Here is a 13,742-nt window from a genome sequence, read left to right on the forward strand (position 1 = left end):
TTATCTAGGCTGGAGTACAATGGCGCAATATCGGCTCACTGCCTCCTGGGTTCAAGCGATTCTCTTGACTCGGCCTTCCAAGTAGCTGGGACCACAGGCATGCGTCACCACACCCGGCTAATTTTTGTATTTTTAGTAGAGATGGGGTTTCGCCATGTTGGCCAGGCTTATTTATTCATTTTTATTTATTTTTTTTTTTGAGACGAAGTCTCTCTCTGTCGCCCAGGCTGGAGTGCAGTGGCACAATCTCGGCTCACTGCAACCTCTGCCTCCCAGGCCTCTACAAGTATATTTTACACTACAGTAACAGTGACAGCACCCAGCACATCTAGCCTTAGGGGACTGGTGTATTCCTGGTGCTGTGGTATGTTTTTTTCATTTTTTTGAGGCGGAGTTTAACTCTTGTTGCCCAGGCTGGAGTGCAGTGGCACGATCTCGGCTCAGCGCAACCTCTGTCTCTCTGATTCAAGCGATTCTCCTGCTTCAGCCTCCCAAGTAGCTGGGATTACAGGCACCCACCACCATGTCCGGCTAATTTTTTTGTATTTTTAGTAGAGACGGTGTTTTGCCATACTGGCCAGGCTGGTCTCGAACTGCTGACCTCTGGTGATCCACCCACCTCGGCCTCTCAAAGTGCTTGGATTACAGCCATGAGCCACCGCTCCTGGCCTCTTTTTTTTTTTTTTTTTTTTTTTTTTTTTTGAGACAGGGTCTCACTCTGTCACCCAGGCTAGAATGCAGTGGCATGATCATGGCTCACTGTAACCTCAAACTCCCAGGACTTAAACTCCAGGGGTCAAGCAATCCTCCTGCCTCAGACTTCTAAGTAGGTTGTACTTATAGGCACGTGCCACCAACATCCAGATAATTTTTTTTTTTTGAGATGGAGTCTCTCTCTAGCTGTAACTGGGACTAGAGGCGCATGCCATCACACCCAGCTAATTTTTATATTTTTAGTAGAGACGGGAGTTTGCCGTGGTTGCCAGGCTGGTCTCACCTTAAGTGATCTACCCATCTCAGCCTCCTAAAGTGCTGAGATGACAGATGTGAGCCATCATGCCTGTCTCTGGCTAATATTTTTGTTTGTTTTTTTTTGTAGAGACAGAGTCTCACTATGTTGTCCAAGCTGGTCTTAAACTCCTGGGTTCAAGCGATCCTCCCGCCTTGGCCTCCCAAAGTGCTGGGATTATAGGAGTGGGTCACCAAGTCTGACTTATTTCTATGTATTAACTCACATTTAATCCGCAGGACAAATACAGAAGGGAGAAGCTAGTGTGGCCCCGTTTTGCAGGTGATGAAACTGAAGCACAGAGAGGTTAAGGTCACAGAGATGAACCTGAGTCAGGACCTGGCTCAGAGCCCACACACATCATCTCCATGCCATGCAGACCTCCAATCACACCCAGTGACTTGCCATCCGCAGACACCCCGCATGTGTCTTCTCATGCCTGCAAACTCTTACTCAGATAGTTTCTTTTTATTCTTTTTTTTTTTAGGCGGAGTCTCGCTCTTTTGCCCAGGCTGAAGTGAAGTGGCGTAATTTCGGCTCACTGCAAGCTCCACCACCTGGGTTCAAGCGATTCTCCTGCCTCGGCCTCCCGAGTAACTGGGATTACAGGCACCCGCCACCACACCCAGCTAATTTTTGTCCCTAACATGTAGTGTAGAGGACTGGTCATGAAGTGAGAGACTGGAGTCAGGGAGATGAGGAAAGACACTGTTCGGAGTGATCTAGACAGGGGACAATTAGGCCCAAGCAAGCTCTGTAGCTGAGAATGTGGATAGAAGTGAGTAAACCTAGGAGATGTTAACGAGGAAGAATCAAGAGGCCAGAGGGAAAGGCCCCAGTGGGGGAGTTGGGTAGGGACCCTCACTGTGTTGAGGAAGGCTGGAGGAGAAGCTGGTGTGGGCGGGGAGAGGGTGAAGCGAAGCATCTTCAAGGTGCCCAGTCTGGGGAAGTGTTGATTCCGTTCTCCCCCTGGGCCAAGGCCCAAAACAGCCCTGAAGAAACCTGAGTTCTCACCCTCTACTTTCACAGTCCTGACTGAGCGGCCTTGGATAAGCCCTCAGTTTTCACACTGTAAAGTCAGCCTGGGGTCCCACCCTGACCCGGGACTGAGGAGCATTGTCTAGAAGACAGGAACTGCCGGCTGGGTGCAGATAGAGTGCGGGATCTGACCTGTTTCCCTCTCCATCCCTGCAGGGCTGAGTCAGAATCCAGCCTGGGGCCCAGCTAGGCGGAGGAGACACTCTACCCCCTCCAGCTCCCCAAGCTCTCAGAAGTCCCATCTCCAGGGGGCGTGCCAGAGGCCTCGGAAGAAGAAACTGACCCAGGCATCAGGTACAAGCTGTCACTGGAGGCGGAACCAGAAGCCCAGGTCATCCAGGAGCAGGGCTCCTTCTCCAGGGATGTCCTTACTCTGGGGGCCTTCTCAGCACCCTATGCCTGGGTTCAATTCCCAACTCCTCCTTGTATTAACACTGAGGCTTCACACCCAGAAATTTGGGGTTCACTGGTCTATGGCAGAACCTGGGAATCAGTATTTTTTTCTTTTTTTTTTTTGAGACAGAGTCTCGCTCTGTCCACCAGGCCGGAGTGCAGTGGCGCATCTCGGCTCACTGCCCCCTCTGCCTCCCAAGTTGAAGCTATTCTCCTGCCTCAGCCTCCCAAGTAGCTGGGATTACAGGCACCTGCTGCCATGCTCAGCTAATTTTTGTATTTTTAGTAGAGACAGGGTTTCACCATGTTGGCCAGGCTGGTCCTGAGCTCCTGACCTCAAGTAATCTGCCTGCCTTGGCCTCCCAAAGCGCTGGGATTACAGGCGTGAGCTACTGCTCCTGGTCAGTGTTTTTTTTTTTTTTTTTTTTTTGAGACAGAGTCTCGCTCTGTCGCCCAGGCTGGAGTGCAGTGGCGCGATCTCGGCTCACTGCAAGCTCTGCCTCCCGGGTTCACACCATTCTCCTGCCTCAACCTCCCCAGTAGCTGGGACTACAGGTGCCCACTACCACACCCAGCTAATTTTTTCTGTTTTAGTAGAGGCGGGGTTTCACCACGTTAGCCAGGATGGTATCAATCTCCTGACCTTGTGATTTACCTGTCTCGGCCTCCCAAAGTGCTGGGATTACAGGCGTGAGCCACCGCACCCACCCTGCCTGGTGTTTTTTAAAGATCACAAGATGATTCTCACACGTGGACAGGGGTTGAACAAAGGGGCCTGTGATTGAGGATCTGGGCATACCCATACCGGGCCAGGCATAGCTTTGACACAGACACGGACATTTCCCACCTGAACCCTATTCTGGTGACAGGCAGGTGACCCCCAGGCCCCTCTAACACCTGAACCTCTGCTCCCCCAGAAAGCCAGACTCGGACCCCGAAGCCTCGCCGCTCCCTGGCCCTGAGCAAGCCTGAGAAGCTGGTGACCCCATCCCCAGACCAGAAAGGAAGCAGCACAGCGGGGACCACCACCCCTCCAAGGTGCCCCGACTCCTGTGGTCACCCGAGGCCTGCATCATCCTCGCCTCCAGCTGATAGAAAAGGAGGACAGTCCCAGCTGACGCTGCTGGATCTGGCCGAGGACACCATCCACTGTGGCATCTCGAGTGGGTCTCTTTCCTCACTCTGAACTTACTCTTTCATTGAGATGCCACTTTGGGGGCACCTGCTGTGTACCAAACACAGTACCAGTAGTGAGGGCTGCAGCAGTGAATAGGAAACACCGCGTCTCACTTCTCAAGCTTGTGGCCTTGCTCTGGTGGTCTTCATCGCAGGCTGTGTCGTGGCTGTAAGGGTGGGACGAGATCAGCATCGTCTTGTGTGGGTTTCCCATCACAGAACCGGGGAGGAGGGCAGGGCCTCCACCTCAGGCCTCACTGGGCTCTCCTGTACCCCAGTCACTGCGCTGGTTTGGAAAAGGTGTGGTGATGTGTTCAAGCAGAGAGCTAGGCGAGAGGGAGGGAGTTCGGAGCTCGAGGCTTTGAGGCTTCAAGTCATCTCGTTCCTCTATTTGTTCATTCAGCCTTTTCTTTTTTCTTTTTTTTTTTTTTTTTTTTTTTGAGATGGAATCTTGCTCTGTCGCCCAGGCTGGAGTGCAGTGGCATGATCTCGGCTCACTGCAACCTCTGCCTCCTGGATTCAAGCGATTCTTCTGCCTCAGTCTCATGAGTAGCTGGGACAGGCGCCTGCCCCCATGCCTGGCTAATTTCTGTTTTTTGTTTGTTTGTTTGTTTTTTGGTTTTTTTTGAGACGGAGTCTCACTCTGTCGCCGAGGCTGGAGTACAGTGACACAATCTCAGCTCACTGCAACCTCCTTATCCTGGGTTCAAGTGATTCTCCTGCCTTAGACTCTTGAGTAGCTGGGACTGCAGGCGCATGCCACCATGGCCAGCTAATTTTTTTTGTTTTTTTTAGTACAGATGGGGTTTCACCGTGTTAGCCAGGATGGTCTTGAACTCCTGACTTCGTGATCTGCCCGCCTTGGCCTCCCAAAGTGCTGGGATTACAGGCGTGAGCCACTGCACCCAGCCTTAATTTTTGTATTTTTAGTGCAGACGGGGTTTCACCATCTTGGCCAGGCTGGTCTTGAACACCTGACTTCGTGGTCCACCCGCCTCGGCCTCCCAAAGTGCAGGGGTTACAGGCGTGAGCCACTGTGCCCGGCCCCCATTACAGCTTCTGATAGGGATGTGGGATTCAAAAAACCCAGGGGTGATTTGGGGCACCCCTCAGCCTCACACCGATGCGATGCCCTGCATCCTGACGTTTGGACTAGGATTGGGGAGTGAGAGGGTGTGTGGCAGAAGCTGGCACCCCTTTGTCCCCTGCGTCTGGGCTTCCTGGAATTTGGCTCAGTCCCCAGGCATGCTCACCCTGATCTGCCCCTTAGGCTGCTGGTGCCAGGGCAGTGTCCAGGATGACGTGCCTTTCCCTGCGCTCCTGGCCCAGGAAGATGTGGCGAGGATCCATTTTCTCAACAAGACCCAGCCCTATCCCAGGTAAGAGAGTCCCCAGGGCACTGACTGCGGCGCTGAGGTGTTTGGTCTGGCGTGGGTGACGGGTAGTGGGAAGAGAGGCCAAGGTGTGTCCTCTGCGGGTGCCCCTTGAGCACCAGTGGGGGCCCAGCTTTGTGCCTGCCACTGTGAGCTCGCAGGAAAGCCTGACTTCCCATTTCCTGGACATGGTCACAGCTTCCTCACCAGTCTCTCTGCCTCCTCTGTCTCCCCTCCATCTCATCCTCATGGACCACATGGCTTTTCCAACACAGAGACCTTGGCCATGGAGGTTGAGGCTTAAAGCCTTTCCTCAGTGCCTGCAGCATAGAGTCCAATATCTTTTTTTTTTTTTTAAGACAGGGTCTCACTCTGTCGCTCAGGCTGGAGACCAGTAGCGCAATCATAGGTCACTGCAGCCTCAACCTTCAGGGCTCAAGGCATCCTCCTGCCTCAGCTTCCTGAGTAGCTGGGACCACAGGCACACACCACCACACCCAGCTAATTTTTTTTATGTTTATTTTTTGTAGAAATAAGGTCCCCTTATGTTGCCTAGGCTGGTCTTGAACTCCTGGGCTCAAGCAATCCTCCCACCTCAGCCTCCCAAAGTGCTGGGATTACAGGTATGGGCCACTGCGCCCAGCCCCGATATTTTACCTGGCCTGTGAGACTTTTAGTGGCCCCCAACTCACCTCGTCAGCCCTCTCTCCTGCTCTTCACCCATGACTCACACTTCACACCGCCACACATTCACCATTCCCCAGGAGCCCTGCGCCAGCCCCTCTGAGCGTCTCACATTCCAGTACTTCTTCCTGGATAGCCTGCTTCCCTGTGCCCCTGGAAAACCACCCATCCCTCAGGCTGAGCCCACTGCCCTCCACTGGCTCATCCTCCAATGCCCTCGGTCACAGCACTGCCCTGTCGTCTGCAGCGCCTGCTTACGGGCTGGGCTCTCCTCATGAGACTGTAAGCTCTCTGAGGATGGGAGTCTCAACTGACTGAGCTTTATGCCCCCAGCACTCCCCCAGGGGCCAGTGCAGAGCGCCAAAGGGCCCTATAGCAGTTTCCAGCCCGGGGCCTGTGTGTCTGACTCTGAAACTCCATCTCCTGCAGGCAGAAGCTGGTGTTCTATGATTCCAGCGAGGATGTGGACAAAGGGTCCCTAGATGCTGACCCTTGGCTTCCTGCCTGGACCCCAGAGAACAGCCCCCAAGGTGACTGCAACTCTGTCTTTCCTCCTTGTAGGCTGGTGTGGGCCTTCCCATACTTCCAGTCTGAGGATTTCTATGGAAGAGAGTAGGCAGGAAAGGGAATAGAGATCCCCTAAGCACAGGGAAGGCAAACATGCAGTGTACCTGCCATCTGTCCACCACCGCTGCCATGGCAGACATTGCTAATCAATCACCACTCTTTCCTTGAGCCCAGACACTGCCTCAGAATCGTTCTGGGTCTTTTTGGTTTGTTTGTTTTATTTTTTGAGATAGGGTTTCACTCTGTCATCCAGGCTGGAGTGCAGTGGCGCAATCTCAGCTCACTTCAACCTCTGTCTCCTGCCTCAGCCTCCCAAGTAGCAGGGATTACAGGTGCCCACCACCATGCCTGGCTAATTTCTGTATTTTTAGTAGAGATGGGGTTTCACCATGTTGGCCAGGCTGGTCTCATACTCCTGACCCAAGGTGATCCACCCGCCTCAGCCTCCCAAAGTGCTGGGATTACAGGTGTGAGCCACCCCTCCGACCTCTTTTTGTGTTTTTGTTTTGTTTTTTCTTTTGAGACAAGTTCTCACCCTGAGGCTGGAGTGCAGTGGCACAATCACAGCTCACTGAGGCCTCCAGTTCCTGGACTCGAGGGATTGTCCTGCCTCAGCTTCTCAGAGAGCTGGGATTACAGCCACATGCCACTGCTCTCGACCTCAGAATCCATTTTTTTTTTTTTTTTTTTGAGACAGAGTTTTGCTCTTGTCACCCAGGCTGGAATGCAATGGCGTTATCTCGGCTCACCGCAACCTCTACCTCCCAGGTTCAAGTGATTCTGTGTCAGCCTTTGAGTAGCTGGCATTACAGGTGTGCACCACCACACCCAGCAAATTTTTATATTTTTAGTAGAGATAGGATTTCACTATGTTGTCCAGGCTGATCTTGAACTCCTGACCTCAAGTGATCCACGTGCCTCAGCCTCCCAAAGCGCTGGGATTACAGGCATGAGCCACCACACCTGACCTCAGAATCTTTCTTATTGTAGAGCTGCAGGTAGTTATAATCAGCCTATGGGATTTTGCACATTATGATATTGATTTTTCTTTTTTTTTTGGCCATCCCTGACATAATGCCAAACGTCACTTCGCTTCATTTCTTCTTCTTCTTCTTTTTTTTTTTAATGTTGAGAAAGGGTCTCACTCTGTCACCCAGGCTGGAGTGCAGTGGCACGATCTCGGCTCACTGCAACCTCTGCTCCCAGGTTCAGGCAATTCTCCCGCCTCAGCCTCCTGAGTAACTGGGACTATAGGCACATGCCACTACCCCCAGCTAAGTTTTGTATTTTTTAGTAGAGACAGGGTTTCACCATGTTAGCCAGGCTGGTCTTCGATTTCTGACCTCAAGTGATCCACCTGCCTTGGCCTCCCAAAGTGCTGGGATTACAGGCGTGAGCCATCGTGCCCAGCTGCCTCTTCATTTCTCCAATCAAGAATTCAAAATGGGCCGGGCGCGGTGGCTCAAGCCTGTAATCCCAGCACTTTGGGAGGCCGAGACGGGCGGATCACGAGGTCAGGAGATCGAGACCATCCTGGCTAACACGGTGAAACCCCGTCTCTACTAAAAAATACAAAAAACTAGCTGGGCGTAGGTGGCGGGCGCCTGTGGTCCCAGCTACTCGGGAGGCTGAGGCAGGAGAATGGCGTAAACCCGGGAGGCGGAGCTTGCAGTGAGCTGAGATCCGGCCACTGCACTCCAGCCTGGGTGACAGAGCAAGACTCCGTCTCAAAAAAAAAAAAAAAAAAAAAAAAAAAGAATTCAAAATGAGAAACTGAGATTCGCTTTCCGAAGCATCAGGCACTATCTCCTCAACGCCAGCTGCTGTGCTAGCGGAGAGGGTGATCTCTGGCCACACCCCTGAGTCTGCTGTTTCCTTTCCAGGGAGCCCACTGTCCCTGGGGCCTCCCCAGATTGATGTCTGGAGTGGAACAGGCCACCCAAGTGAGATCCTCGGGCTCAGCCCTAGCCTTTTCAGCTCCCCAGGGAAACTGCTGCCAGACGAGATCTTGGAGGATGGCACAGAGTACCTGACCCAAGGTGAGGCCCGGGCCTGGCCCTGATGCTTAGTTCATTCGGGAAATATACGGCGGCCAGGCCTGCATGGGGCCATCCTGGGTGCCCAGGGTAAATCCTGCCCTGGCCCTGCCTCAAGGAGCCCACAGCCTAGTGGGGGAGCAGCCACAGGCTGGTGTGGTGCGTGTGTGGCTTTAGAAGCCCATAGCAGGACTTGGGCTCACTTTGTGTGTTGGAAGTGACTCAGGGGAGTGGGCTGTGAGTGGGATTTGGAAACGGTGGGAGATCCTGAAGGAAAACGCCAGAGACGGGGACTCCAGCTAGCAGGGACAGCGTGGCCGAAGCTTGGCGGTGTGGGAGAAGCATTTCTGCTCTGGCAGCCCCTCTGGTCTCCCTCCCTGGCAGCTTTCTTTGAAGAAGTGTGCTTAGATCTGGAGTCTTCACCTTCAGCCTACACGCAGGAGGCCCCACTGGAGAAGGTAGACATCCTCTGCCCCTCTGTCTACAGATACATCCATCCGTCTTTCCACACACGTCACTCACGGCTTCATTCACTCATCCGCTCCCTCACCCTTTTTTCAGCCGCCATCTACCCATCTCTCCTTCCACTCATGCTTCTCCTCATCCTTAAAAACCCCCCACCCTTTGTGCACCTGCCGGTGGCCACCAGATGCCGGCTCTGTGCTGGGCACGTGGAATGAATTGGATAAAAAGGATAAAAGCTGCAAGGTGCCCATAGAAAAAAAAAACAACTATTTAATTTTACTTATTTATTTATTTATTTTTTTGAGACTGAGATTCCCTGTTGTTGCCCAGGCTGGGGTGCAGTGGCGTGATCTCGGCTCACTGCAACCTCCACTTCCCGGGTTCAAACGGTTCTGCCTCAGCTTCCTGAGTAGCTGGGATTACAGGCGCTTGCCACCACACCCAGCTAATTTTTGTATTTTTAGTAGAGATGGGGTTTCACCATGTTGGCCAGGCTGGTCTCCAACTCCTGACTTCAAGTGATCTGCCCACCTCGGCCTCCCAGAGTGCTGGGATTACAGGTGTGAGCCACCGCACCCAGCTTCCCACATCATTTTACAACTACTATACGAAGCAGGGTCTCCTGTGGCCCCATTTTACAGATGAGGAAACTGAAATCAAAAGACTAGGCTGGGCATAGTGGCTCACACCTGTAATCCCAGCACTTTGAGAGGCTGAGGTGGGTGGATCACCTGAGGTCAGGAGTTCGAGACCAGCCTGGTCAACATGGGGAAACCCCATCTCTACTAAAAATACAAAACTTGGCCAGGCGCGGTGGCTCAAGCCTGTAATCCCAGCACTTTGGGAGGCCAAGATGGGCAGATCACGAGGTCAGGAGATCGAGACCATAACACGGGGAAACCCCGTCTGTACTAAAAAAATACAAAAAACTAGCCGGGCGAGGCAGCGGGCGCCTGTAGTCCCAGCTACTCGGGAGGCTGAGGCAGGAGAATGGCATGAAGCCAGGAGGCGGAGCTTGCAGTGAGCCGAGATCCAGCCACTGCACTCCAGCCTGGGCGACAGAGTGAGACTCAGTCTCCAAAAAAAAAAAAAAAAAAACAAAAACAAAAACAAAAATTGTCCGGGTACGGTGGCTCACGCCTATAATCCCAGCATTTTGGGAGGCCGAGGAGGGCATATCACCTGAGGTCAGGAGTTGGAGACAAGTCTGGCCATCATGGTGAAATACCATCTCTACTAAAAATACAAAATTAGCCGGGTGTGGTGGTACATGCCTGTAATCCCAGCTACTCAGGAGGCTGAGGCAGGGGAATCGCTTGAACCTGGGAGGCAGAGGTTGCAGTGAGCCGAGATGGCACCATTGCACTGCAGCCTGGGTAACAAGAGCGAAACCTAGTCTAAAAGAAAAAGAAAAAAAGAAAAATAGCAGGGCGTGGCTGGGTGTGGTGGCTCATGCCTGTAATTCCAGCACTTTGGGAGGCTGAGGTGGGCAGATCACCTGAGGTCAGGAGTTTGAGACTAGCCTGACCAATATGATGAAACCCTATCTCTACTAAAAATACAAAAATTAGCTGGGCATGGTGGCATGCACTTGGAACCCCAGCCACACAGGAGGCCAAGACAGGAGAATTGCTTGAACGTGGGAGGCAGAGGTTGCAGTGAACTGAGATCACACCATTGCACTCCAGCCTGAGGGACAAGAGCAAGACTCCATCTCAAAAAAAAAAAAAAAAAAAAAAAAGAAAGAAAGAGAGAGAGAAAAAGAAAGAGAGAGAGAAAGAGAGAAAGACAGGGTCTTGCTTTGTTGCCCAGGCTGGCTGGAGTGCAGTGTCACCATCATAGATCAGTGCCTTGAACTCCTGGGCTCAAATGACCCTCCCGCCGCAGGTTCCCAGGTAGCTGCGAATACAGGCATGCACCACCATGCCCAGCTGTTTTGTTTTGTTTTTTTTTTAACTTATTTTAAAATTTAACTTAATTTAAATTTTTTTTTTTTTTTTGAGACAGAGTCTCACTGTGTTGCCCAGGCTGGAGGGCGGTAGTGCGATCTCAGCTCACGGCAGCCTCCGCCTCCTGGATTTAAGCGATTCTCGTGCCTCAGCCTCCAGAGTAGCTGGGACTACAGGCGTCCACTACCACACCTGGCGAATTTTTTAGTATTTTTAGACAGAGTTTCGCCCTGTTAGCCAGGCTGGTTTTGCATTCCTGACCTCAGGTGATTCGCCCGCCTCAGCCTCGGAAAGTGTGGGGATTACAGGCATGAGCCTCTGTGCCTGGCCTTTTTTTTTCTTATTTTTTGTAGAACGAGGTCTTTCTATGTTGCCCAGGCTGGTCTGTAACTCCTGGCCCTGCCGTACTCCTGCCTCAGCCTCCCAGAGTGTTGGGGTTACAGGCATGAGCCACCACACCCTGCCAATCTGAGCTGCTGCTAATGCTCATGTTACGTCCTAGAAAAGCAGTATTGGGGGGATGAAGGGGCACCACTTGTCTCCCCTCCCATCTTTCTCCCTCGTCATGCCCCAGGACACAGCCTCCAAGGCCCCCAAAGACCCTCCTGAGTCCCACAGCCTGCACCGGTCCTCAGTCTCGCTGGACCACTGCTACCTCTCACTGAGCGGGAACAGCAAGGTGCCATCCAACTCTAGCTCCAGCTCCAGCTCTAACTCCAGCTCTAGCTCCAGCTCGGAGGACAGCGACTCAGAGCCCCTGTGGAAGCAGCGAGAGGTGAGAGACACGGCCACACGCCAGGGCCAGCTGGGCCTCCTTCCTCTCTCACCACCCTCTCCCTCCCCCAGGATATGCAGGCCAACCCTGCGGGCATGCCGGGCTCCAGCGAAGAGGACGAAGACACCACATGGACCCCCACCCGGCCGACCTCACCCCTGCCAGCAGCCGAGAAAAAGGCCAGGAAGGGCCAAGCAGCCAGAGCCCCCGTGAAGCCCAAGGAGAAGAAGAAAGGCCCCTGCCCACCCCAGATGAAGAAGAAGTGTGTCAATGGCTTCATCATGTTCTGCAGGATGAACCGGAAGCAGTACATCCGGTGGGTAGGGGGTCCGTCTTTGGCCCTGGGGAAGGCCCTGGCTTCGTTCTCTGCCGGTAGCCTGGCCATGCCGCTCCTCACAGCTGTCTGACACTTTCTCCCCATCCCAGACCCCACAAACTCTTCCTGGACCACAGTTCTTCCCCAGAATTGAACCCGGCCCCATTGTATTGGACAGGGTCCATCCATTGTCAGCGCTGAAATCCAATTCAGACTTTAGCCTTCAGAAAAAAGGACTTTTTTTGGGGGGTGGGGAGGGGATGGAATCTCACTCTGTCGCCCAGGCTGTAGTGCAGTGGCACAATCACGGCTCACTGCAATGTCTGCCTCCCGGGCTCAAATCACTGCAACCTCTGCCTCCTGGATTCTCCTGCCTCAGCCTCCTGAGTAGCTGGGATTACAGGCGTGCCACCACTCCTGGCTAATGTTTGTATTTTTAGTAGAGACAGGGTTTTACCATGTTGGCCAGGCTGGTCTCGAACGCCTCACCTGCGTTCCTGGTAGCGAGACTTTGTTCAAAAAAAAATAGGCCAGGCGCAGTGGCTCATGCCTATAATCCCAGCACTCTCGGAGGCTGAGGTGGGCGGATCATCTGAGGCCAGGAGTTCAAAACCTGCAAGTGATCTACCTGCCTTGGCCTCTCAAATTGCTGGGATTACACGTGTGAGCCTCAGGCCCAGCAAGAAAAGGAAATGAATTGACTTATATAACCTAGAAAACAAGGGCAGGTATAGACTGCCTTGAGATGTAGTTGGTTTCAGGGCTCACACAGGCTGTCTGGAATCTTTGTCCTTTTCGCTCAGTTCCGCTGTCTTCTGTGCTGGCTTCATTTTCCGGCAGGCGGGGTCACCCCAGGAGGCGCAGGCTCGGGTCCCGTCTCCCACCCAAGCGACCCCGGGGGGAGCAGAGGTCTCTGAGGTTTTTTGTTTGTTTGTTTGTTTGTTTTTTTTGAGACGGAGTCTCGCTCTGTCGCCCAGGCTGGAGTGCAGTGGCCGGATCTCAGCTCACTGCAAGCTCCGCCTCCCGGGTTCACGCCATTCTCCTGCCTCAGCCTCCGGAGTAGCTGGGACTACAGGCGCCCGCCACCTCGCCCGGCTAGTTTTTTGTATTTTTTTAGTAGAGACGGGGTTTCACCATGTTAGCTAGGATGGTCTTGATCTTGTGACCTCGTGATCCGCCCGTCTCGGCCTCCCAAAGTGCTGGGATTACAGGCTTGAGCCACCGCGCCCGGCCGGGGTCTCTGAGGTTTTAAGCAAAGTCCTTGGGACTGACTTTGGTAGATCTCGTGCCAATCCAGAACCAGTCACTGTCAGGCCTGGAGCCAGGGGATGGGGAGGCCCCCCAAGCCACAGAGGAGAAAAGCTCGTTCCTTTACAGGAAGATCCAGATGTGGTGGCCAGGAGCGGTGGCCACAGGTCCCCTGCACGCTCCTGGGATGCCGGATGCCCCCTTGTGAACAGCCACTGAGTCCAGCTCCGTCTGCATCCTCAGCTCCCGAGGGTGGTCTTGGAGGCCTTGTAGACCCACGAGTCTAGGAAGGATCTGAGTTCTCAGTCAGGGTGTCCTGCAGGCCTCTCCTTACCTCCTCCTTCTTCCTGTCCCAGATCCTGTCCTGGAACTGCTTCTACAGCTGCCACCAAGGAGCTGGCCCAGCTGTGGCGGGTGATGACCCAGCAGGAGCGGAGGCCATACTGGTGAGAGGCCCCGGCCCCGAGCTGTGGGTGGGGGCTGGAAGGGCCTCCCTGCCCTGGAACCTGCTCTGTCTCTGGAGCCTTGGGTGTCATGGCATGGGAGACTGGGCCGAGGAATTTGCGTGTTGCCCCTTCTTATGAAACCCTTGGGAGTGACACAGGTGTAGGGGTGCATACCACAATTAAGCTGGGGAACAGCTGAGCCCGGACAAGGACCCCCAGCCTCAATTCCTTTGCGTCTCTGCCACATGAGTTTCTTGGGGTGTGGTC

The 13,742-nt window shown here is 53.5% G+C and overlaps 2 protein-coding genes across 2 annotated transcripts in view; one reads left to right on the forward strand and one right to left on the reverse strand.

Annotated features, from left to right (window-relative positions):
* DMWD (DM1 locus, WD repeat containing) overlaps positions 1-13,742 on the reverse strand; it is a 119,966-nt gene that overhangs the window by 77,177 nt on the left and 29,047 nt on the right. The gene's annotated exons all lie outside the window — the stretch shown is intronic.
* The window catches only part of MEIOSIN (meiosis initiator), a 38,177-nt gene that overhangs the window by 23,598 nt on the left and 837 nt on the right, over positions 1-13,742 (forward strand). The window contains exons 5-13 of the mRNA XM_050772368.1: positions 2,204-2,341; positions 3,358-3,603; positions 4,887-4,995; positions 6,103-6,203; positions 8,124-8,279; positions 8,661-8,734; positions 11,265-11,465; positions 11,537-11,781; positions 13,386-13,475. Coding sequence (XP_050628325.1) covers positions 2,204-2,341; positions 3,358-3,603; positions 4,887-4,995; positions 6,103-6,203; positions 8,124-8,279; positions 8,661-8,734; positions 11,265-11,465; positions 11,537-11,781; positions 13,386-13,475 — 1,360 coding nt within the window. The remainder of the gene's footprint in view (positions 1-2,203; positions 2,342-3,357; positions 3,604-4,886; positions 4,996-6,102; positions 6,204-8,123; positions 8,280-8,660; positions 8,735-11,264; positions 11,466-11,536; positions 11,782-13,385; positions 13,476-13,742) is intronic.

The sequence above is a fragment of the Macaca thibetana genome, chromosome 19, assembly GCF_024542745.1.
Source record: "Macaca thibetana thibetana isolate TM-01 chromosome 19, ASM2454274v1, whole genome shotgun sequence".
Classification (NCBI taxonomy): Eukaryota; Metazoa; Chordata; class Mammalia; order Primates; family Cercopithecidae; genus Macaca; species Macaca thibetana.